Source organism: Camelus ferus, chromosome 13, assembly GCF_009834535.1.
Source record: "Camelus ferus isolate YT-003-E chromosome 13, BCGSAC_Cfer_1.0, whole genome shotgun sequence".
Lineage (NCBI taxonomy): Eukaryota > Metazoa > Chordata > Mammalia > Artiodactyla > Camelidae > Camelus > Camelus ferus.
This window is the reverse complement of record NC_045708.1, coordinates 5,039,419-5,064,891: the sequence shown is the minus strand read 5'-3', so window position 1 is coordinate 5,064,891 and position 25,473 is coordinate 5,039,419. Positions and strand designations below refer to the sequence as shown.

The following is a 25,473-nucleotide window of genomic DNA, read 5'->3' as shown; positions in this document are numbered from 1 at the left end:
AAAAGGTAGATTTAGATCGGTGTCTTTATCTTTCCAATAACTGCACTTAGATGATTGATAGATTGAGAGGCGCCTGAGAAGGTAACTGACAAGCAAGTGTTCTAGGAACAGTGGCTCTACTATGAAATGTTGTTCTTTCCTGGACAGATCTGAAACTATATAACGATTGATGTCAAAACACTGTATCTGGATAGGAGGAAGTATCTGAAATGAGCTCACAGGGTTTGAAACATGCTGATCACCGTGGGATTTCAATATTAGCTAAAGTTAAAGCAAAACACACATAGTATGGGGAAATTTTCTTCATTTTTAATTTACAGCAGAAAGAATATAAAGCATTCAGAAAACATTTTCCATATTTTAAGGGCAATTCAAAACATTTTGCATGGTTTCCAGCAGCTGAGTTCTTCAACAGATCCATTGATTCAATGATGCTTTACATGCACAATTACAAAAATAAAACTTACAAAAAAGAAGACATCTAGACTAGTTTTACATGCAAGTCTCAGGGACCCCCCATTGGGCGCCAACTACTGTGTGGAACTGCCATAAGCGACCGTGCAGCCAGAGAGGGGTTCGAATTATTGTCTTTATTTCGTTCACACAGTACAGCTGATTTCAAATGGGTAACAAGAATAGCAATTAAATCTTCAGGAGACAGAATAAGATTAGCTATTAATTTTATAATGAAATCCTACTCCTGGCACTTGGGAATTCAGATTATCCAAGAAAGCTGCGCTTACCTATCATCTTATATTCAAAAGGAAGATTCACAACCAAGAAAAAGCGGTCAGAAATGTTTCGTCCGTACCCCCCCCCCCCAGGATTCACAGTTGTACTGGTAGGTTACACCCATAGGTTTTGAACCTACTTCCTATTCCCTCTGTAAGAACGTTCCTTCCTCTACATCAGTCTTTATCTTCCAGATTTTCTAACTTCCTCAGCTAATAATGTAGCATGTGAAACATAAAAAATACAAATTTTAAAAAAAAAGTGAAGGTTAAAGCAAATCCACTGAGGTCATTTACTCTTATCAAGAGATCGGTTATTTGTACCACAAGAGATGGAACAAAAATATCTAAATTCGGTATTAATATAGGATACTCTGAAAGAGCTGGCTTTCACATTCTCTTCCCGTTTATGAATGCAATTGCGTGTGTGTGTAAATTACTCAGTGTCCTCCTCTAGGTCAAACTGTGTAAAGTAATAGGTATCTGGGGGACGGCAACAGCTGCAACGTAAACCCACACATTTAAAAACAAAATTGAGTCAGGTCCGTTTACAAATGTACAGGTGGCTACTAGTTGTGGGGCTGCCATTGTTGTCGAAGCTGATCACAAGCAGTAAGACATATACTGTACAGTAATTCGAGGTTGGCAGTGAAAGGACGTAATTAAAAAACAAGTACGATTATAGAAAAGGCACCAAGAGCCCCGACCCCGGTTGTTACCACAATCTCTCTGTATCTGCCTTCCTTCAAAGACGCCAGTTTAAAAGCTTTGTGAGTATTTTTAGGCTTCACAACAAGCCTTGAGTTTTAACTTACAGTTGGCAGCCAGAACCAAGGGAAAAGAAAAAAAAAATTATCTCAGCTTTACACCAACTGATCCTGAAACATCACCTGGGAATTTTAAACTGGCATCAGCAAATGCAAACTTTATTCTCTCAATTTAACATTAGTAGTTTTTTAATTGTTTAAAAGCATCAGATTTCTTTGGCTCCTCATTATGTGGAAATAGTAAGACTATGACATCCCTACAAGACCAGTTTGCATCCTTTATAATTTTTAGTTATTTTTCTGTGGAATTTTTATTACATGTTCTGATTTCCAGCAGGAGATATGAAAACGTGAGACATGGTTCTGCTTTGCATACTATTTCTTTTGTCAGGTTTTGATCGTTCTAAGTGATCTTTGTTGGCGTGAGTGGATGGTGTTAAGCTATTATACGGATTCACCTTATGATTATCTGTTTAGCAAAAGTAACTTAATTTTCTTAAGCAATTATCAGCATTCACATTACTTGGCACCATTGGCAAAAAAATTTTTTTAAATAAAATAAAATAAACTCCTGGTAGCCAAAATTAAATGTAAACATATCCTTTTTTTTTTTAAGTAATGTTACTCTGCCTTTTTTTCCTAAGTCTTAATACAGTAGCTCTTTTTTTTTTTTGCTGTTTAGTCATGCTTTAGCAAAATGTTCTTCTAAAGAACATTTAAAATAAAGTACTCTTATAGTGAAATAAAGTTTTTTTTTGTTTCATTTTACAGACCATAGCCACGAATGCTTTGCTGTTGTTCATTTCTTTTTTTCTTGAATCATGCACATCTTTGTTTTACTATATACAATATATACAAACAATACATCCACATTTTTCTCGCTCATTCAGACAAAACTATACAAATAATTTTATCTCGCCATGTTATTGACCTTTGTGAATAAAATATTTAGCAATTAATATAATCCCTTTCAAATATTTTCTCACTTTCCATTTCTACCTTCTATATATACACAGAAACTGCTCAGTTTGGGTGATATAGCCAAAAATATGGAATTTACTGGCCAGAACGCAGCACCACACTGATCTTTTAGGTGGCAAGTGTCCAGGCAAGGTTTATGATTCCTTAGAATGACTACAGTTTCCAAGGTTACTAAAAAAGCTACATGCTTTACCAATTCTCTAAGTAATTCTCATTGCACATGAAAGTAAGGCCAAAAAATTAAAGTGCTGAACATGAGAAAAGGGACAAGATGATTACTATCCTCGCAGGTGCTTGGGAGGTGGTGGGGACAAGAAAATAAATTTAAACTCTGTACGCCGTTCCTCATCATTTCCCATGCATTACCCGTTTACCACGCACCCGCCCCTCTGCAAATTTCCACAAGGCATTGAAAACCTGCAGATTTTAAAAGTTGCATTAAGTGTGCTGTAGAGGTCGAAACAAAAACAAACAAACATCATTAAGATAAAAGAAAAACAGTGAAGGAAATGAGAACACACGGACCCAATAAAGATTTGTATGATCTAAGCCCTCCACTGAGAATCAATCCCAAAGATTCAGCTTCTTGGAAATAACTGACAGGTGCAGGAACAGCATTCTCTTTGTCGCTAGTGCATCCGCACCTTTTCTTATCTATATTTTTGGTATAAATATTTGTACAGTTCCACACGATGTTTGAATACAGCCCTATATGAGAAGGAAGACGGCTTCTTCCTAAGAAGAGGAAGCCTCTTTCAAATCCTCGTGGTGTCTTGTTTTCCCATGATCCAACAGAAGATTGAGTTCCAAGATGTCTTGCTGAATCAAATTAAAAGTTGTCCATGAAAGTGCAAATGCAATGACCAAAACATTCCTGTTAAAATCCTGCAGCTGATCTCCCCAAAACTGCAGAGGGATTATGTGTATGTGTGTGTGTGTGTGTGTGTGTGTGTGTGTGTGTGTGCATGTGCGTGCGTGCGTGTGTGTTGTTATTGTTGCATGTCTCTGCTAAAAACAGAAATGAAAACAGTCTGAAAAGCAGTGTCACATTGCTAAGGGGTGCTGCTGTATGTCTTCAAGTTCCTTGGCCTTTCTCAATTCTTTCACTCTGGAAGAAAAACAAAACAGAACACCAGGTGATAACTATATTACAGTGAAACTGTCACCAGACAAAGGGCAGGGCACTGCCATCCCCCCTGGAGGGAAAGACCAAGACAGAGGCCCTTCTGAGGACTGATGGCAAAGGAAACACCTGCAGAACCGCTGGGGAAAATATTTGAAGACAGAGACCCAAGCCTCCCTGAAACTGCTCTCCGTCGAGAGCTCTGAACACGAAGCAAAACCGAAGGTGACCGCCTGAAATCCAGTGAGGCAGTAACATGCTCATCTTAGAAAACGTTAACTGCTCAAGTAACTTTCTTTTTTAGCCTGGTGGACCGCCACTAATGCCCTGTAATTCCATATGATGCAAGTTAGGGAAACTGCACACACATTTATTTAGCTCTTGATACACCTAGGGAGTGAATTATTGCTTTGCTAATAGACTCAAGATGGGGATGAGCTATGTTGAATCTGCTCAGACAGTCTGCACAACTCTGATTTTGCTCATGTATCGTGCGGTCTTCTTGATTTTCCTAATTGCGTACTTTCCTCCCCATTCCACACTGTGGCTTTAAAAGATGCTCAGGTCATCCCCCCAGTGCTCCCGGATAGACAGGAGCCGGGGTGCAATACCAAGAAGGTACTTTGTTCTCAGACTCAAACATGTTGTAGTAAAGAGATTTAAACGCAACTGTTACAGAGTCAGGGAAACTTCACATCAGCAAATTCTTTGTTAGTGATCACTTTCAGTCTGTGTTTTTTGTAAAAATCGGCCTTGGATTTTGAATGTCACCACTGGGTACCCGGGAAGAAGGTGCAAGCTGTAAGAATATTTCTCTTTCTTGACAAATAATTCAGAGCTTGCCTAATGATCAGAATGATCAAATGCAAGTGTGACTTTAGGGTCTAACTTCTGAAGTCGTGTGTGGTATGTAAGTCACAGTTTGGAAGTACCACATACCATGTGATAACATTCATTTACTAAAAGTGGCTGTGCGACAATGACGTTAGCCAACAGAAGTGGCAGTTTCTCAGGAGGCATATACTCTACCTCGAGAGCATGACAAAACAAAACAAAACAAAACAAAAAAACTGACTTGTTTTCCTAACAAGGGCCTATACAGAGGGCAATAATCGCCAAATACAGTTTTCTGATTCTCTGAGAGCAGGGCCTCTCCTGTTACCTTAAGTTACACCAGTAAATTAAAATTTTATTTTAAAGCAAAAATGCTAGTCCACTTGCTAGATAACACTCAGGCAGAAAGAAAACATTTTGAAAAACCAGGAATAAGTCTTTGCCGTAGCACCTCAGCTGGCATTCAATGCAACGGCATATACGCTGTAATAGCAATTTAGGAAAGTTATATTTACCACCTCCGAGCAGAATCATTTCTGAGTATTCTGCAAAGTTGACACAATCTCTTCAAAGAGAAGATGCTCTCTTCCAGAAAAAAAAAAAAGCTTTATCATTTTATCATCAACACTAAAAAAAATGGTCATGTTTGAAAACGTTCTTATCTGTCTGATTTATTTACTAAATATACCAAGCCCATCGTGATCAAATAGTGTTACCTTCGAAACTATTAGATCCTTCTTTCTGAACAGGTGCATTCAGAATACACTGTTATATTCATAACTAGATCTAGGTTATTATTTAAACTCTATAGTTAAGTATACTACGGACTATTAAATTGGGGGGGGTAATTTGGATCATATTACAGTACATAATTGTGCATCATTATAGATCTCTAGTTTTGGACATGCATACTTGATAAATAAATGGCTTTTTAAAAATTGAAACATGCTATATTCTGTGTTCAATTTTTAAACATGCAACGTCTATACTAACAGCCCTCTGGCTGGAAGAATGCAAGGCATGCACTGATGCCACCTTTACCTCTGGGCATGCAACGTATCTGTGCTTGTGCAGACCTAGGTGCTGAATTGCTGCAAAGTGTGCATGCTACGTCAGGTACGGCACTTGATTTCTGCCCTAGTACAGGCCTCATTCACAGATGTGCAACAGAGACTCCATCGCTGACGAGACTGCTAGACTCTGAGGAATTCTGAACTCAAAATCTGACACCGTAAACACAAAGATATCCATTCACGATTTTTCTAGAGTGAACAGGAATGCTTTTAAAAAAAAAAATTAAGTTCATCATTGGGATGAAATAAAAAGGAGAAGGAATTACGAACCAGAAGTGTTTTATACGGTTTTATACCAAAGAATCTGCAATCAGCTGGTCACAGTGAATATAACTTAAAGTTGTCTGGGTTTTTTTTTTGTTGTTGTTGTTGTTAAAATGGTCACATTTGTTCCTACAGTTTTTTGAAGTTTCTTTCTGAACTGATTAAAAAGTCAACTAAGTTTTCATAAGGTTTAAAGTTCCCGTGTAAATAATCTGCTGTAAAACTAGTGAGAGCCTCACACACCACGAGGAGAGATGCTTGTTCACATACAGAATGACCACGACTGTCTTCGCGGGGAAGAATGAGACATTCCAATACTCAGATACCTTTGCCAGGCCTTTCATAACTCCTGAACTCAAGAATTTAGCTCTTAGTCTAATGATGAAGTTTTCAGTCTCTTAACATTATAATACAGTTTTGATAAATACATAATATTGGAATGAATCAAATGGCACAGGCTGGCTTGCTTTCTTTCTTTCTTTTTACAGAAAGTTGTTAAAGGAGAAGTTAGGGGGAAAAAGGAAGCGAACACATATTTCAATAGCTAGACAGGTGACTCAGGGTGTGTTACCTTACTTAGTCCTCACAAGATCACCATCATCTCCAATTTGTAAATGTGGACCTGAGATTCACAGGAATTGAGCAACCTACCACAAGTTATAGAGTTAATAAACAGCAGGGTGGGGATTTAAAGCCAGGTTTGTCTGACTTCACTACTCTCTGCTGCCTCTTCTGTCTGTCATCTCAAGACAACACCAACTGCAATTTTTTTAAACTCAATTCTTATTTTATTGGCTTTTCCCAAAGACCATAGAGAAAACATGTGTTTGGAAAGTGTTCATGGCATGAGATGAGTATGTTGTCGAAAACTGATGACCACTGACTACATTTTCTCAGTTCTAAGATGTCATTCTTCATAAGACCCAATGTTGATTTTTCTACAATGTTTTGGAGAAAAAAAATACCTCCACATAAAATGTGCTTAATGATTTTTAGGACTGAAACAGATGTGAAACGTGTGAAAAGAGAGTGTCTGAGAATCAAGGCAACAGAAGACGTTTAGCCTCATTCTCCAATTTTCAGGCCATGTTGATGTTAACTTACCTCTCAAAGTTTGGATGGAACTGAGAGACTTTTACTGTCGGCTCTGCTAAAATCACACATGGAGTCGTGTGTTACTCGAGGGCAGAGTATTAGGATAAGATAGAGGTGCCTAATTTTTTGTTTTGTTTTAAATCATGTCAACTGGATAAAATGTTTGATTGTTATACTGCCTCCAAAGAGAAAGAAAACAATTAATTATATTCATTGAAGTGAACTAGAATGACATCTGATACTAGAAATTTTGTTAATAAATTCTAAGAGGTAAACGTTTCAAACAGACACGGAAAGTTGTTGCTGCCTTGTCTCAGCCACTCAGGACATGGACGATCACTACAGGGCACAGGGTAACTAAAAACACCTCTGCCCTGAGAACCTGACACAACAAAAGTCTGCTATGATCTGCGGGTGATTTTCCTTGCTTATTTGTATTTCCAAAACGGACTACTACGAATATGTGCTTCTTACATAATAATCATTTCTGCTTGTCATTCTTTTAAAAAGTTTATGTTTTTCTATTCATCTGTTACTGCTACTGTGTCTCACAAATGTGGTATTCACATGACATATACACACACTGACAAAAGGCAGTAGAGGAAAAAAAAATCTGTGTTATAGACCAAAGCCAAACTCAACTGACCGAACTCGTTTCAGTGATATTACCTGTATTGTCAGCATATATTTTCAGTATGAAAACTTGGTAAATGTAGAGCAGAATTTTCGAAATCGGAATTATCCTTGAAAATTCAGTACCTGTCACTCACCTTATCTACGGAACTTAGAATACGGATGTCCAATCAACTTTTGTGACGTTATACACATACTCAGCTAAGGGTTACTGAGGTTTTGGTTCTCCTAAGGAATTGTAAGTATCAGACTCGTTTAGGGCTAAGACTGACTCTAAAAATGTCCAGGTTATCTATAAACAAGTCCCACGGTAATTACACTTCCTCTTGAATTTCATCACCCAGAAGACAGGCGTAGCCGTTCTCCTTGAGATTATAAAGACCATTAATACAAGATAGGAACTAGAGCCTCCGTGGGTACCAGGCGAGGGCCACCATGAGGAAAGCTGCAAGGACCGTGTTTCTGAACCTCGCATCAGTACCCTGGAGACCGGCACCCGTGTTACTGGCTTGGAGTTACGGGAATTGGAATAGTAAGACTTTGACCTGTGACCATCCAACTGTTGACATTAAAGATAATCCCAGGATTTCCGCCCCCTAAGCATTCTAGGCTGAAAACAATCACCACTCTGGGGTACCACTGCAGTCTTAACCAAAACCCAAAACAAAAAACACGTTGCATCAGAATGTACTGAAGTGATGTAATAAGCAACAGCACTGAAAGCCAGCAAAAGCCCACGGGGTTTATTTCCGTCAGACGTCCCATGATAACTTATGAATACATGAAGGAGGCCTGCTTCCGAAACTTGTAGCAAACAATGGCTCCATGGGAAAAGCATTAGGCAAAGCTGCTTCATTACATCTACTCAGTAATGCTCAGCCAGAGAAATGTGTCATGAGTCAGTGGATTTCAGCAGGTATAGTCTCGCGATGCTGGACGTCAGAAATGTACAGGGCAGCCAGACGCGGCTTTCTGATTAGTTACCTGTTGCTCTGAGAGCTGCAACAGCTCGTGGGGGGATTTAGGAAAAGAGAGGTCTTGCCATTTTCCAGAAATCTCATTTGGGTTGCAAAACAAAAAAGACAGAGAGGCCCAATAAGAATGACACAGAGCATGTTGTCTGCAATTTAACACACACCACTGTGTTCCAAAAATATTCATTTCCTAAAAGAGGCAAGTAAGACAGAGTTACTTTGGAGATTTAAATCACATCCACGATGACGCACCCCACATTCATTCCTCACTCCTCACTGAGCATACGGGGCCACTTGGAAACTAGACCTCAGGTCAGCTAAAGAAGTGTGACGTCCCGGTGGCTGACAGTGCACGGTTACTCCTCCCAGTTAAACAGGGCACTTGCAGGCATTGTTAGAGAACTGTCCCTCAGGTGGAAGCACACAGAACGATGCAGAAAGTCTAACTGTGACTTGCAGACTTTGCTAGCGACCCCCTGAAGATATTTTGCAGGGCTGCTCCCAAGAATCAGCGCTGTCATTGCTACTTACCAGATAACCGGCAGCATCTGACCAAGGTTAAGTGTTTAGAAACCCAGTTGTCAAATACAGACAAAATTCGTTGTTTAAAAATCTGTGACCAAAAAGTGTTTTCTTCCTCCCATCAGGGCTCTTTTATCTCGGTTGGATGGCTTCACCCACCTCTATCGAACAAGGGTAACTAGGCCAGCAATTTACAAGAAATAGATAATTTCTGGGGCAGAATTCCCACTGTTTACAATACCTGCAGTGACTGTTACAGGTTATAAAGCCCTCTCGCAAAAATCTGAGCTCATTAGGGTAAGAAGGAATTTGTCTAAGGCATTAGTCTCCATATCTTGAGGATAAATTTGTTAGGTAATTACTGACCATCTGAGGCATCTTGGTTTTCTGCTGTAAGACTGAACTAATGTCCTGTTCGCGATACTCAAAATCCAACTGGAAAGTAGTATTTCCAGCCCGTGCACTTGAAAAGTTTCTTTAACCTTAGAAACCCTTCAGTCATTTGCCAAAGTAGTGTAACACCTACATGATCTAAGAAAAACGGTCTCTCTCTGTGTACAATGTTTTAAATAGGCAGTTATTGTGTCCAAGACAAAACAAATCCCTCGGACAGCATTAGGAATCAGATAACTGTTTTGAGTTACTGGATAAATTAGAGGCTAAGTCTGGAGGCAAGAGTGAGTGAAAATCAGCTGGACTCAGTGAAGATTACTTGGTGCCTTTTCTTAACCTTTCCCCAAGTGAAGACTAAAAATCTGAAGACACAATTGTTATTTTCTGATTGCTGTGCTGCTGGAATTGGCCTACTGTGTCCTGATTCTGATGACAGACACCATCTACCTAAATAACCCTCTGCTTCTTTAACCTAGGAGTTGGGGTCAAATTGTGTTTTCCACACACTGTACCATAAAACTTAATTCTTTGAGTTTTCAAATATCTTTGGAAGTGTAAACCTTAAATATCTTAAATATGGTACACTTTATACACTAATAAAATAAGTATGTTATCATCTTTGACATAAATTCCAGGGATGTAAACCCTCCTCAGAGGATGCTCTGCCTCCCAAGAGTCACTTCAACTTGGGGACTATTAGTGGGAGTGCCACCGTGACTTCCCCGATGGACGAAGAGGAAGAGAGATCTTCCTGGGAATTAGACAAGACACAGATAAACTATTCTTCAATTCATATGTTAGAGAAATATGATCATCCTGGAAGGAACCTGAAAGCTGCTCAGTTCCTATCTTTCAAACTCCCTAAGGCTGAGAGGCATAAGAGATGTTATGAAATTCCAACCATGAGAAGTTTCAGGAACTCATAGCAGAATGCAGCAGGCACTCAAGAAACTAAGCTAGGGACTCTGACTGGCACTGAAAAGCACTTTTAGAAAATGTACTCCTGGAAATGATCATTAACATACCAGAAGCTGACAAGCTTGAAAAGTGCATAAGCAACCACTTTTACTAAAATGTTGGTTCCTTGCAGCAGACTATATAAATTGCATATAACATGCCAAGACACTACAACTTAAGATTAAACTGAATACTGAGGCATGCATCTGTTCTCTTGGAGGCTTCTGTTTTTAATGGGAAAAAAAAAAAATCTACGTATGCAGAGAGTGAGAGGGAATAGGGAGTCCCCACTTCCCTCTTTTTCTATTTATAGTTCTCTTTTTCTCTTGCATTTCAAACGCAGACATCTCTGAGCCAGCTCTACCACATGGGACCTGAAATATTTCAGTTGTAAACAACTGCCTAATTCTAGAGAGGTCTAACTAGTTAAATTTACCAAGGAGTGTAGCCGCATTATTATTTTTTTAAGCAAATCTCTCCTTCAGTGACTACTCAGTTTTAAATCGGTGAGACTTTAAATCTTTACAGGGATAAGGTCTTGATTTAGGAAGAACTTAGAAAAACTCAGTTCTCCTATCACACTAGGTTGACAAACTACGGCCCATGGACCAAACCTAGCATGATGCATTTCTGTGTAAATAAAGTTTTATTAGAACACAGCCGCAATCATTCGTTCACGGATTGCCTCTGGCTATTTTCAAGCTAGGATGGCAGAACTAAGTACGGTGGTCCCCTCTTATCCGTGGTTTTGCTTTCCAGGATTTCGGCTACCCACAATGAACTGAGGTCTGAAAATATTAACTGAAAAATTCCAGAAATAAACAATTCATAAGTTTTACAAAGTGTGTTATTCTGAATAGCATGATGAAATCTCGCCCTGTCCCACTCTGCCCTGCCCTGGAGGTTTCATCTTTGTCCAGCGCAGCATCCACGCTGTGTGTGCTACCTGTCTATCTATATAGGAGAAAATCTGGTATATACGTATATATAGGGTTCATTACAATCCACAGTTTCAGGCACCCACTGGGGGTCTCGGAACGTATCCCCCGTGGAGACAGGAGAACTTGCAACAGAGACCGCATGTCCCACAAAGCCTAAGACACTTAGGATCTGGCCTTTTAAGAAAACGTTTGTGGACCCTTGGCTTAAAATAGAGTGAATAAATATTAACATCAACATAAACGTAGTTAGGATGGGAGATAACACCTCCAGGGACATTAGAAGTTCTAGATTTTGTCAAGTATGGTCCTTCCCCAGCAATCCTGCAAATGGCTAGATCTGGTATGAGTGTAAGGTTAGGGACGGAGGTTGGTGGGCGTACTGATACAGGCAGCTGCCATGCTGTATCGTGAATGCAGCTTCCCTTAAGACTACCTATAGGACAGAAGTTGTCCAGTTCACCTAAATTCAAGTCTGATTTTGATGAATTCTATTCCTGGCCTAAAAAAAAAACAAACCAGTTTTCTGCTACTAAATCCTTTATTATATATTAAATATTTTATTATATATCCAATCCTGTATTACATATTACATCTTTTATTATATATTAAATCCTTTATTATATATTATGTATTTTATAACTTAAGATATGTGATCGTTGTGTCTGCATAGTTACAAATCAGCATCATATTCTAAAATCTCACAAACATTAACAGTGTCCATGGAACACCCATTCATTACCATTTCTTTAAAATACAAACTACTGGGAACATCCACTCTTAACTGCGAAATAGCATATACAGATTTAAGACACTCTGCACCACAATTTCCTTATCCGGCCCTGTCATTCAGTGCTGGAGGTCAGGCTTGCCCACTATTTGAAAATGAATGTCCTGGGTTGGTTCTGAAAGGGCAGCTCTGGGTACTGACTTACCTCAAAGCACTGGGGGGAAGGGAGATTTAGAAAATGAAACCACATAATTCTATGCAAGAGATACGTTAATAAAAAAAAAAAAGTCGGCAGCACCCAGTGAGCCTTCTTGCTTTAGAAGTTTCGACACCGCAACCGTTGAGACTTTCGGGTGGCAAATTATTTCCATTGCAAATAACCCCTTGCTTCGTGTTTTGTTTTAGTGCAGCCTCGTTTAGATTTAAAGTTGCACCACCAGCATTTTTTTTTTTTTAACGCCAAAGGCGTCTCCCACCAAGTTCTAAGCACGCCCTGTGGCCGTGTCAAAGGGCCTCCCTTTCACTTTCTCATGCACTAACAGGTCTGCTGTTGAACGTGACTGTTTTCACCTCTCATATAAAGTAGCAGTGTTAGTAATTCGGGTTAGTTTTTATTTTCTCTCATTTCATTCAAAATGGATGTGAAACTTACTGGCACACCTAGACTGCAGCCCCATGCAAGCAAGCAAAAAGCAAAATATTGAAAACGGAAGATAAAGATAAACTGGCTAGCAGGCAGCTAAACTCACCCTTTTGTACAGCCTATGGTCCACCAGGGGGCTTTAGACAGTAAAACAACACCAAAGAGCTATTAGCATGTGAGGGTCACGACAGAAATCTTATAAATAGCTTTATTTCAACCAAAAAGAAAAAGATCAAGTGGTTTCTTTTCTTTTCTTTGGAAAGAAAGGGAGGGTGGTGGTAGGGATGTGAAATGAGCAGGTAGAAAACTCACCAGCTTACTTTTAAGCTGGGGTCACATGACTCAGCAAAATCCTTAAGAAATGGGACCCTTCGTATTGATTCCTGAAGCCACTACCTACCTACCTTTTCTGAGAGGGTGTCCTGTGAGGTTTTCTATTTTTCTCTCTGCTTCTGAGGGACAATACAAATGGCAGTTTCTCTTAAAAGGATATTCAACAACCCAGGATGGCAACGGGGTTACCCTCGTCCTAGGGGAAATGAGTTCACACTTCCAGGATAGCCTGTTTCTTAACTGAACATACAGGAGCGGAAGTGAGCAGGGATCTCACGCGGTCGGCAGACAAAGGGTATTAAAGTCTGCCTGCATGGTTTTCTAACATCCGGGACATAAAAGGGCAAACACGGAAAAAAGCCAATAGGGGTGGTTGTTTAATCCCAAGTAACGAGCAGAACTTCAGACTCCATCATCTGACGCTCTCTTCCTAGCGAACCTCCTGGTTAGCCTTCTGAGGTTAATGCTCGTGAAAATGTAGACCTAAGGAAGGCACAGTCTTCATGAAATTCTTCTGCACCAGTTTACGACGGGACAATTCTAAAAGCACGAGTGAGATGATTCCTTTGTTCAGCTTCCTGGGGGAGCAGCATTCTATGCATCTATTTTTTGTTGAAATATCTTACCCTCTCAATTAATCCAGTGTCAGCAGGGTAGGGCTTTGGCCTCACCGCGCCCCCCCCCCAAAAGGAAATGAGCATAGGAACTGATACAGGTTTGCTCATAATCCCCAAGGTATCAGGATCTATACATGTGTTCAGAGTTTGAGAATAAGACCAGAAGAACCAAGGAAAATTTCACTTGTGAACATTCTGGTTTGTTCGAAGCGGCCTAAGAACAGTAACGGTAGGCAATTTCCTTGAGAATAAATCTGTTGGTAAGTGTTAACGACAGCTCAGCCGTGCTGGGCAGGGTCCTCCTGGGGTTTACATTTTGCACGTGGGAGAGGAAAAGGGGGAAGGGGTGTGAGCCCATGTGAGGATGTGCGGAAAAGGGCCCAGGTAAGTCCTGGATCTTTTGGTCAAAATGGGGAAAAATCAACTACTCTCTTGGGTCGCAGGTCCCCTAATGCTAAGTCAAAGGTGTGACTGCATAAGAATAGAGACTGACTTTGGTAAGGGTGGAGGCTTAATTTCTTTAGGTCACAGCCATGCCCCACATTTTGGTGTGCATTCCCTAACAAGACTTCCTATTTCAGAGTGTTGGTATTGAAATCTTGTTGGTTAACTAATCATGGGGAGAGCTCTGATCCCTGCGCGGTGGAGAGCAAATGAGTTTCTGAGAAATACGGTAAGGGGTACATTCTAGCTAGAGAACACCGTATATATATATACGGAAGGTTCCTTTCAAAGCTTTTATCTCTGTGCCCAAGTGGCTCTGTCCACGTTCTCTTCCACTGTCATGTAAATGAATTATTTTGTTAATTTAAGTAAAAGCACACACAAGTAGCCAGCTAAAGCCTATTGAGTCAAAACACTTTCAAAGTTAGCAAGCAGGCAATTTGAGGAAGAAGAAAAACTAAAGCGAAACCTCTGGGGAATCCAACTGAATCTGGACCCTCGGGCTTCAATTGGGCACAATTAAACATAAGACGTTAGAGAGCTTGCTTTTAAGTTCGGCTCTGTAAACTGCACATCTCCTGCTGCACAGGAAACCAACAAAACCACATGGAAAGTCATCTAAACACAGCTCAGATGGCCACTGTCACAAAGGTCAGGCTGGAATATTAACCCAAATAAAGAAAACCAAACGCTGCTCACCAGCCCCCCAAATCTAAGTAGAGGACCTCATCTTCACAAAGACATCTCAAACGTTGAGAAAACAAAGAGAAACTCCTCTGGATTAGCTCCAGGGAAGATGCGGGGGTCACTGGAGCCCACTTCTGGCTCCCAATGCCCCTACAATCGCAGAGTCCCTTCCTTCCCTGCACAGTTTCCACCCGATTCTCTCTCCTGGTCCTCACCGCAGACCAGCAGCAATGGGTCCTCTGACAGGGTGTGCTGGCTAGCGCGTGGCCAGCAGAGGGCGTCAGCTACTTAGTGGAAAACTTGGGCGGGCTGAGCGGTTTTCTGTCCTTTCCTTTGGAATAGTAACTTGTTTCTCTTCTGTTTGGACACACAGTAGCACAGTGATGGTGCAGAGTGAGGAATATATTGCAATGTGGCATGTCAATAACAGGTTAAAGAAAAATCTGGGATTAAGAGCTAGTCCAACTAAACTGTCTTTGCACCTGAATTGAAACAAATTCACTGGCCTGAGTCCCCATGATTCAACACATGTACAGTGTAGTCTGGGACAGGCACCAGGACTGTCACAGTCCCTAGTTAAAGAGTTCTGTGAGGCTAGTGTCCTTGGGGACGCTTACCCTGATTATTTGCGGGGGGTTAGCTTCACCTAGGAACTCAGGAGTGGTTAAGGAGACGAGGGTGGTTTTCTTACTCTGGATGAGTAAAGTGTAGAGAGAGGGTTAATGTACCTGTGGCGACAGCGGCGTAGAAACCTCATTATTTTTCGAGCAGCCTGGTCCTGCTTTTTGGTTAGCAAACTGCTCCTGGAAAAGCAGGAATATGAATTATTGTCACAAGAAGGGCGCTGTGTAGCTTAATGCGCACAGTTCAGCCAGCAAAGCCAACGGCAAAAGCGTACGCGTCTCATGGTACTGAGTCCGGGTGTCGCGGGGGGACAGGGAAGGACAGGGCACGTAAGCAGTTTCACCTTGCCTGAAGGGCGACAACATAAAGACCGAAAATAACACGTCCCAGAACTGTTCTTCCACGTCTTTTTTTTTTTTTAAGAATTTATTTCTTAAATTTATTTTTTCCTTTTTAAAAAAATTTGATGCAGAGGTGCTTTCTTTTTTATAACTTATTTTTTTTTAATCTTGAGGGTAATTAGGTTCATTTGTTTATTTACTTTTCTATTTAATGGAGGGACTGGGGGTCGAAGCCAGGGCCTCCTGCATGCTAGGCGTGCACTCTGCCACTGAGCCACGCCCTCCCCCGGCTGCCACCAAGCTCATTTTGCTGAAAAAGGCACTCTGGCACTAGACAGGCTTTCTCAGTTTTGAAGTCGATTCGCCTAGGTCTGCTGCTCAATCTGGGCTGTTGTTTGCTACACGTCTTTTGTCAGTGTGTTTTACTGTGTGAAAAGTTTTTATGACACTCCCCAGAATGGAACTGGCTGGTTTCTGCTTCCTCTTTCGGGGTCTTGTGTGTTGTGATTTCAATGACTCCATGAGAGTGCCACATTTTTTAGCAGAAACTGTGGTCCTGCCAAATTCTGATACAAGTTGAAACTGGGTGGTGACAGCCAAATAATTGGGTGGGTGGGGGGGGACAGGCAGGAGCAAGGAGACAAATGCTGGCAGCGAGTGCAGGTGCGACCACACGAAGCCCGACGTCTAGAGTGGTCTGGGAAGATGGTAGCTCCCAAGCGCTCCAGTCCCTGTGCAGACCCCCTGCCGGCACAGGGCAACTTCTTCAGCGAAGCTGGGGCTCTCGGGACCACCAGTGTCCCAACCCACCTGAGTTTCTGCTGGACGATGACAGCCGTCCGGCGCGCCTGCCGTCTCTTGCCGCACTTTTTATAACTCCGGTAGTACTTCTGGATCAGCACAGCAGCCCGCCGGCTCTGCTGAAACTTCTTTTGTTCATAGTAACTTCGGAATTTGCTCTGGATAAGGATGGCGGCCTGTGTCATCTTTTTATAAAGTGCGTACTGCAGGGGAGACAGGAAGAGGCAAGACAGTAACAACGGAGCCCCGGGGCCGGCATGAGCCCTGAGCCTACGGGCCGGGAGGGGAAGGAGGCAAACCGCTTTTTCCCTTTATGTCATTTTCTCAGCATCTGTTCACCTACCTTTCCAGAATGCAAAAGGTTACTTTAAGGGTCCCCTTCAAACAAAGTATTGCTTTCAATGTGATTTCCCCTCCCCATCAAAAAAAAAAAAAAAAAAATCAAACTCTTTTGCCCTTCTTGAAGAAAAGATTTTAAAAACCATCAAGGGAGGCACTTAAGACTCTAAAAAAAAAGTGCTTAGGAAGTAAGATTTTAAATGTTTAAGATTCATATTTCCTATCCAATTTGGAAACATTCTGAATCAACCTTTTCCACGCCTCCCAGTCCCTGCCAAACACAAGTCTACTCTGCAGTCAGCATCTGATTTCTAACTTTCCTTCCACGTGACACATTTCTGAGTTGCAAGGTCCCAAATACAAGGCTTATCGTGAAACGCTGACACCTTTAAGCTGCTTTAACCTGCAGAAGATTAACACTCATCAGACTGACACAAGGGTGAAGCCATGAAACTTGGGAAGCAGTCACAGAGCCAGGACCGCTGGCAGGCGGGACCGGCACCCCCGCCCAGCCGGCAGCAGAGCTGGGAGGTGAGGTGTGAGGCGGGGGGCGGTCTGGGCAGGATGCGTTCTCTTCCCTATCAGTCTCCAGGCACAAAAAAATGCAGCGCTCTCCAGATTTTTAAAAATGCTAGGTCCAGATTGCTCATGAAATAGAATATGACTCTGGGGACAAGATGTCACAATGAAGCACTTGGCTTACAAGAAGGGAACTTACCATCACGGGGACAAGTATTCCTCAGAGCCCTGGACCTAAGCGTCCCTCTGCTTCTACAAAGCAGAGTGAGGGAAGGGAACTGACTTCTCGGAAGGTTCAAGACACAGGGCCATTTGCAAGAATCCTCTTTAATCTTATCTGCCTCGCTTAACGTTTTCATCTGTCCCAAAGTCTTCTAAGACAAGCACGCTGCATCCTTCAGTGCTTCTGTGGTTGTTATTACATCGGTCTGTGCCCTCCGTACATTCAGAACCTACTGGGCCACAGCGAAGCGTATCGGGAAAAAGGTAAATTTATTTAGTGGCTCCCAGGTTCACGGTAATTGTCCTGGATGGGTTGTTTAGGCTGACCAATGACTGTTACTGCCAAAACCCACTCCAACGGCATAACCACACGGTCCCCAGAGGAGAGATGTGCTGTGGTTAGGTGGCCTGGCGAGGGGGGTATGCCTACTGAATGACCGTGCCATCTTAATGGCCCCTTCTTGCAGCTGGCGATGGGTGTGAAGTTTGTGACTCTGGTGGAATGGTTTGTGAGAGGACTTGGGTGCACCATTACCTTCAAGGCTATCCATGTCAGCTTGGGGGAGAAACAGAAAATACAAGATTAATGTTAGATTGCTGAATACAATGAAGCGAAAAGCCAGAACCAGAACCAATAAAACTCCCAACCAAAAAAAACCAAAAACCAAAAACCAAAAACCAAAAACCAAAAGGAAAAAAAAGGCAACCTGGCTATCTTCATGCCTTCCATCTTCCAAAATACTTGTCTTATATTTGTCAGTACTTAAAAAAAAAAAAAAAAAAAGCCTTCCATCTTCCTGGTTGTAGGCAACACTTCTTTGGGAGGGGGTTTAAAGAAAAAACAACAAAAAATCAAACTCACATTTTGGAATAAATACCTGTTATAACCACAGACTTGAAACTTTGATTCTGAGCATTGCCGTGCTCACAAGAAGCCTGCTCTCCAAACAGAGGCTGGGATGGTTCCCTGCCATGGGGCTACAGGGACCATGGTGTCAGCGTTTACACAGTAAACCTTCATTTTCTGGGATCATGAACTCAACTGGCTACAAGCTGAAGGCACCCTACCAACCCCCGCCACCCTCATCAGTAGGGCTTAATCCTAGAGAAACTTGAGAAAATGGCAACCCGTATCAGAAATCAAAGTGAGTCCTAGCTCAGATCAACAGGGCAGAACCCCGAATTTCTAAGTGGCTATTATACATCTCAGCATTTATTATTCCTTTAGTAAAAACTTAAGACCTACTGAAAGTACCACCTAATAAAAGGTTCGAGAATCTACTGACAGGTTATCATAGGATCGTACGAATCAGTCAAAACTCAGATCCACAATTTTTAACATTTGCCAACCACACCACCGGGGTGGTTAGAAAAGGTCTGGTGTGTACTGACTCTCTCTGAGCCTCAGCTTCTTCGTCTGTAAAATGGAACTGGAACTGTTCACTTCAAATATCTGCTAAGGAGGAATGAGATGGTAAGCCTAGAAGATGCAGGACATGCCAGGTGCTCCCCAACAGTTCCCTGTCCTGCCTGATGGAAGCCATGCAACCCTCTGGTCATCTGGGAAACAGTAACACCGCGTGGAAGAGTTCTCAGGTACTCCCCCCACCCCCCCCACTTGAAGCTCTTAACTAAGGAGAGCAAAACACTTTAAGATGCTCTGGGCTTCTCTAGAGTTTCGAAGATTTTCACAATTCTTCATTTTAAATTGGAGAAGAAGCTGAAAGGAAAAATGGCTGCTGACTGTGTAACTTATGTACCTCGAGGGCAAAGACGCCAGCCGGCCCTGTCACCGCATCAGTCTCTCCGATCACCGTAGCTAACCCCCTAGACGTTCTTTCATTGCTATTGAGTTTGCAGGTGAAACTGCTGGCACATCAATCCTCACTCCAAACACAAGTAAGTTCCTCTGTGCCAGACCGAGAGGCTGGGGATGCCACACAGAGGCCAACATTGTGCACAAACATTATTTTGTGGCGTATGTTTAGTTGCAGATGGCATTGTTTTGTTTCGTTTTGCTTCCCTCCTGCTCGGGAACACTTCCCTCCGGTTTTTAATCAAGGCGACTCCAAGTCAGTCTTTGAATCAGGTGTGGGGTGCTGTGCTCTTTGCCCAAACCCCGCCCGGGAATTCTCGGCAGTGGGGCCTGTCTGGATGCTGTGTGAATGAGGCGCGTTCCCATGGCGACCCAGAACGTGGCTCACCTGTTTATATTTTCTGTAGCAACGCTGAATGACAGCCGCAGCCACCTCCTGCTGTTCCCGCAAGGGTCGGCCCTGAATGGGCAAGCGAGCAAAGAAAAGGAAAAGCAATCCAGTGTAAGAAAGGTCGCTTTCCTAAGACTTAAATGAAATCACTGCTCGTTTCATTAACTTTCTCAGAACTGAGCCCTGACGTTTATCAAAACACAGTGATAGCTAATATCAGGATAAACCAAGAAAAGTGAATCTACAGAATCAGTCTCTGACTATTCTTGCTTCTAAACAGAACCATCACATTTGGATGTTAGGAGACCTAAAAAAATCTTCATTTTCAAAGAATTTAAAGAATTAGGTATTGTACTATTTGTCCCTATAAATTGCCACTCTCCACTGTCTTTCTTGGGAAACCTCAAGTCTTCTACTTGCGGATCAATGATTTACAGCTTTTAACACTCTTCAGGGAGGTCAAGACTCCTCGGAGAAAGTGTGCAAGGCCGTGGAGCCTCTCCCACCAAAGACACACATACAGACGTTTTACTATAAAATTTTAGGAGTTCATGGGCTGCCTACAGTCAGTCCCCAGGCCTCCAGCTAGAAACCCTTGCTCCAGGTCCCCAGTCCCTTGCAGCAGAAGTGTCAACATACTTCATGTTAACTAAACAGTAAATACCCATCGTTATCACCAACAGTAGGTTCCGATGGTGACGACCAGTGCACTGCTTGTTTTATTTCACTAAAGCTTCTGACAGTTCTTAATCATTTCATGTGACACAATTAACCATTTCAAATAAAAATGCTATCAACTCAGAGAAAAAAAAAAAAAAAAGAAGAAAGAAATGGCGTATGTCTTTAGCCAGAATGACTCCGGCTTTTCCCGGATTGTACGCACGTCACGACCTCAGGGCTCTGCTCGACTGTACCTTGTATTTCCGGAAAGCTGTCTGAACAAGCCTGGCAGCTTCATAGAGCTCTCTCTGTTCGTGATCGGACAGGGTGAGCTGAGCAAATTCATTCTCTACTTTCTCGCTGGAGGACGCGCTCAGGAATTCAGACCAGTCTGCTGCGGAGGGAAGGCTGGGTTTCTCGAAAGCTATTTCACTGACTGGTGAGCCTACAGGGCTCAAGCTGGTATTAGAAGAAGGGGTGAGAGGCTCGTTATATGTACTTCTGAAACAAGAGGAGACACAGGGAGAGAGACTGGTGATCGATTCGCATGATCCACCACACACCGATCAATGACACACGGCGGTATCCACCAGAAGCCACTGTGGACCGTGAAGAATATGCCTTCACTCAGTCAGGTGAGGTGCCAAGCGGACTCCCTAGGTCCTCTGGTTTGGAACCTCATACTGAGCACAGTAATACGCTAAGTACTTGTGGATGAAAAGCACTGCCAGCCATGTCAGTAAACAAAGGATGCTGTGGCCATAGAGTCATCAGTTGCTACGGGCACCATCCCCCGCCCAGACAGTGAGCAGAGGAACTCAGGATGCAGACGAGCAGGCAGCCTGGCCCCTGGAGCCACCCCGAACTGTGCTCCCTGAGGGACCTCAGACGGGAAGGAACAGAATACCAGCTATAGGTGCACATCAAAGCAATGACTTCAGTGAGCCCAGACCTGTGTACTTTCTCTCATACCTAGAAAAGAGCTAGATCCCTTAACTTGAGACATCTGCTTTTCTTAAATTAATAATAATCCTTTGATGTTCCCACCATCTGGTCTTTGTTGCAAAAATTCACATATCCTGGCTTCTACCTCGCCACTTTGGGACAGCCTCTTAGAGTGATCCGAGATGCTGCGTCCCGGGCTCAAGTCCCACGGAAATCCGCTGAATAAAACATTGCTCTCGACTTTTAGGCCATGCATTTTATTCCAGTTGACATACTAAACCCATGAAATACACGATCCTCCCTTCAATTGAATCTGAGGGAAAACATTCTGATAGGTTATCTCACACGCTCTGATATGGGGAGAAAAATCACAGAGAGGTGAGGACACAGGAGGACCTGGAGGTTGGCTGTGGAACTCGTGCTAATGCTTCCTTCTTTCCGGGATAAGGTCTTCCATTGCACAGAACTCCTCAGATCCAATGAGCCTCCCGTGCCTCCAGGGAAATCCAGGGACTTACCCTGGGTGGTGGCCCACAGACTTCACTGACCTGATCTGGGCAGCATTTGGCAGGTGGTCTACGTCAGCTAGGTAACCGGCCAGCCAGCTCATTGTGCTGCTGATGGTGGCAGCATCTGTCCTTTCCAAAGCTGGGGACTCCATGGGCACAAAATTCTCCTGCTTGATTCGGTCAGGGGTGGCTTCGATGATGTGTTCTGCCAAGGTCATCATGTTCACCTGGAACCCGGAGTTCCCAGAACACTCAGGTTAGAGTGGAACCTTGGAAAGTTATCACTTCCACACCCCCGCCCCTACCACCAACCTTAGAAAGAAAGAAAGTAGAGAGGGTGGGCTGACACCTCAATCCCGCGCACTACAGTATCGTAAGGTTTTACGCCATCACCTGAAGATGCGAAGATCCCAGGCCTGATTATCTCCAAGCCATAGTTCGGTCCCAAACCTTAAGTCTTTGAGAATGTCTGGTTTGTGCCTACTTTCCACTCTCAGCTAGGATCAACCAATTAATGATACAAGGACTGGGCAGTTCCACTGTATGGTGTCTTACTAATGCAGTGACACTGCTGGTTACCCCCACCCCATTTTGCCTTGCCTAGAGAACCCCAGTTTTGTAGAGAGCAGCAATGAGCCAAACCCCTGGGGCAGCCCATGACTGATAGAAGCCAACTGTCACAATCGTCTTCTTGGTGTCTCACCTTCCCGTGTACTGAGCGGAGGATCTGTGACCCACTTCTGGACAATGAGACTATACAGAAGTCTGCTGGGAGGGCCTGGGGCAAGGCTTTTGCTTTCCTGATGAAAGGTATCAATGCACCTGGCCCTTTCTCCTCTTGTTCCTGCTTTGACCACAGACAAGCTCAAGAAACCACATTATGACCATAAAGCAACCAACACAAAGAGGAAAGCCAAAGGAATAGAAAATGCAGGAAAAATCTCGGTCCCTGATGGCATTACTGAGCAACTGGCCTTTTGGACTTCTACAAGAGAAATGAATCATGTTCTCATTAAACCACTGTCGCTAGATTGAGGATACTTGCACCCAAAGTACGCTCCTAATGGATACATTTAGGAATCCTCAAAACTAGTCTAGGGTAGATATATTTCGTCAGAATCAGAGGTATGATCCTATTCTTAAAATTCTTCTTGCACGTCTCTTGAAAATAGAAGTTGAAATACAGCTATTTATGTTTTTAAGTGAATTGACAATGTTCTGAAAGGATCTATTCAAAAATGACAAAATGCTTATCTTACAATGAACATGAACCTCAAAAACATTATGCGAAGTGAAAGAAGCCAGACAGAGAATATGACAGTTTATGATTCCATTTATGTAAAATTTCTAGAAAAAGCAAAACTCTGGGGGAGAGAAATCAGATCAGTCACTGGTTGCCTAGGGCTGGGATGGGAACAGAGACTGAGTGGAAACGGGCACAGGGAACTTTTGAGGAGTGACGGAAGTGTTCTAAATTGGACTGTGATGATGGCACAGCTGGATAAATTAACAAAAGTTCATTGCACTGAACACTTAAAACGAGTGAATTGATGTATGTAAATTACATCTCAATAAAACTGTTAAAAACCCCTATCTTGGGTAATTTTCTAAATTTTCAACAAAGAACAAGAATTATTATTGTAATAGGAATGAAAATGAAAACATTTAGGGGGAAAAAAACCACAATTTTTTTATTGTGATAGCTACAGAAAGCAACGAAATTTAAATGACTTTTGGATATTTATTCATTTACTTCACGTAGGTTCTGGGGATGGAACCCAGGACCTCGTGCATGCTAAGCACACGCTCTGCCACTGAGCTACACTGACCCACACCACCCCCTCGGTTTTTTATTTAAATGATGCTGGGTTTTTATTCAAATTCTCTTTGAGTCCTAGTATATGGGCAGTTTTCATAAATGTGCTTGGATATCTAAAAAGAATACGGACATGGATGTTTCCTATGAGTATTCATACATCTGCATAGTTATATACAAGTATAGCATATATTAAATGCATATACTAAGTCAAACTTTCTAACTGTACTGTCAGTTTGCCCATATCCTTCTCATATCCACTTCAGCTGACAGATTCTTAGATAGCTGTTGTTACTCTCACACTATGATCATGGTTATGGTTCCACATTTCTTTGTATTTACTTGCTATACTATTTAGAAGCTATGTTGTTAGGTGCACAGTGGTTCATTACAATCATGCCTTCTTGATAAATTTTATGCACACACACACACACACAATTTGCTTTAAACTGTACTTTTTATCTCTTTTCTTTTTATATTCATTTGTCCAATCTATCCTTACCCATGACTTCCTTTTCATTTCATTTTAATTTTGCCTTTTACAAGCAGTAAATGGTATATTTTGCTTCCTTTGCTACCCAATCTGAGAATCTTTCCATAGAATTACCAGTTACCAAAGTGCACATGAGTCGTGTTTGAAAATATTTCTATAATGTTATGTCACTGCGTATTATTTCTGCTGTTGCTTTTTCCTTTGTTACCATTCCTGAACTGTTCCCACGTGGGCCAAGTTTTCTCTTTCCCCTTCAAAGGACTTAGAAATTCTGTAGTCTGTTTTTATGCTACCTACTGACATTTCTAACAAGCATATTTCTCCTCTACCTATCCATCAATATCACGATTGGAACAAACTGATTTTCCCTGAACAGAAGGGCTGCTTTAGTACACCTTTACCTTCAATCCACTACCTTCCTGAGTTTGTTAAAACAATTGAGAATCTTAGTTCTACGTTATTTTGAAACATTATTCCTCTTCTGTTTAAAGAACTGCTGAACATGCAACCACACTATCAATAACTACACAGAGATATCAGTATTACTGGTGTGGCTGTTCATTCCTCCATGGACTCTGCCTTTCCATTTCCTGAACTCTTTCATTAATTTTAACTGTTATTTTCTCATTTGGCTAAAATATTTCTTTAGACTGCTGCTTTTTCCATATGTATGTGCTCTTTATTTACCAAAATATTTATTTTCCAAAGGCTCAGTGAAAATATAAAGTAGATTTTTTTTCAGGTTATTTTCTATTTCCTGCATCAACTCCAAGTAAGGTCCAGCTGTTCTAAAGCTGTGCTACCCAATGGGTATTTAAACTTAAATAAAATTAGAAATTCAGTTCCTGAGTGACACCAGATACATTTCCAGTGCTCAGTACCACATGTGGCCACCAGCTACCATGCTGGGCAGTGCAGACACACAACATTTCCATCACCGCAGAAAGTTCTAGTGGACAGCACTGTTCTAGATGTTCAACTTGGTTCCCCTCTTTTGAGCTGATTTTCATAGTCTGGTGCTTTATTATTACACATTTATACTTATAAATATTATTCCAGATGGCTTAGTATTCGTATCTAGTATGGGTTCCATCGGAAATTGCTTAAAACGGGGTTTCGCAAACTATGGAGGGCCAAATCCAGCCAGTGACCTGCTTGTGTAAATCAAGTGTTACTGGCACCCATCCGTTTAATACTGTCTAAGGCTGCTTTTGTGCTTGAAAGGCAGACTGAACAGTCACGATGATGCCCCCAAAGC

The 25,473-nt window shown here is 42.1% G+C and overlaps 1 protein-coding gene across 7 annotated transcripts in view; it reads right to left on the bottom strand.

Annotated features, from left to right (window-relative positions):
* Positions 1-289: 289 nt before the first annotated feature.
* Positions 290-25,473, bottom strand: part of CAMTA1 (calmodulin binding transcription activator 1) — an 828,030-nt gene continuing 802,846 nt past the window's right edge. For 6 of the 7 annotated variants that reach the window (XM_032495097.1, XM_032495096.1, XM_032495101.1 and 3 more), the window contains 7 exons: positions 21,946-22,133; positions 20,707-20,953; positions 19,790-19,861; positions 18,121-18,141; positions 16,515-16,708; positions 15,468-15,542; positions 290-3,587 (listed from right to left, as the gene is read on the bottom strand). In XM_032495097.1, the coding sequence (XP_032350988.1) occupies positions 3,524-3,587; positions 15,468-15,542; positions 16,515-16,708; positions 18,121-18,141; positions 19,790-19,861; positions 20,707-20,953; positions 21,946-22,133 (861 nt within the window). In that variant the 3' untranslated portion in view covers positions 290-3,523. Of the gene's footprint in view, positions 3,588-12,764; positions 12,796-15,467; positions 15,543-16,514; positions 16,709-18,120; positions 18,142-19,789; positions 19,862-20,706; positions 20,954-21,945; positions 22,134-25,473 lie in introns of all 7 variants that reach the window. The other variant, XM_032495095.1, reaches the window with a different exon arrangement.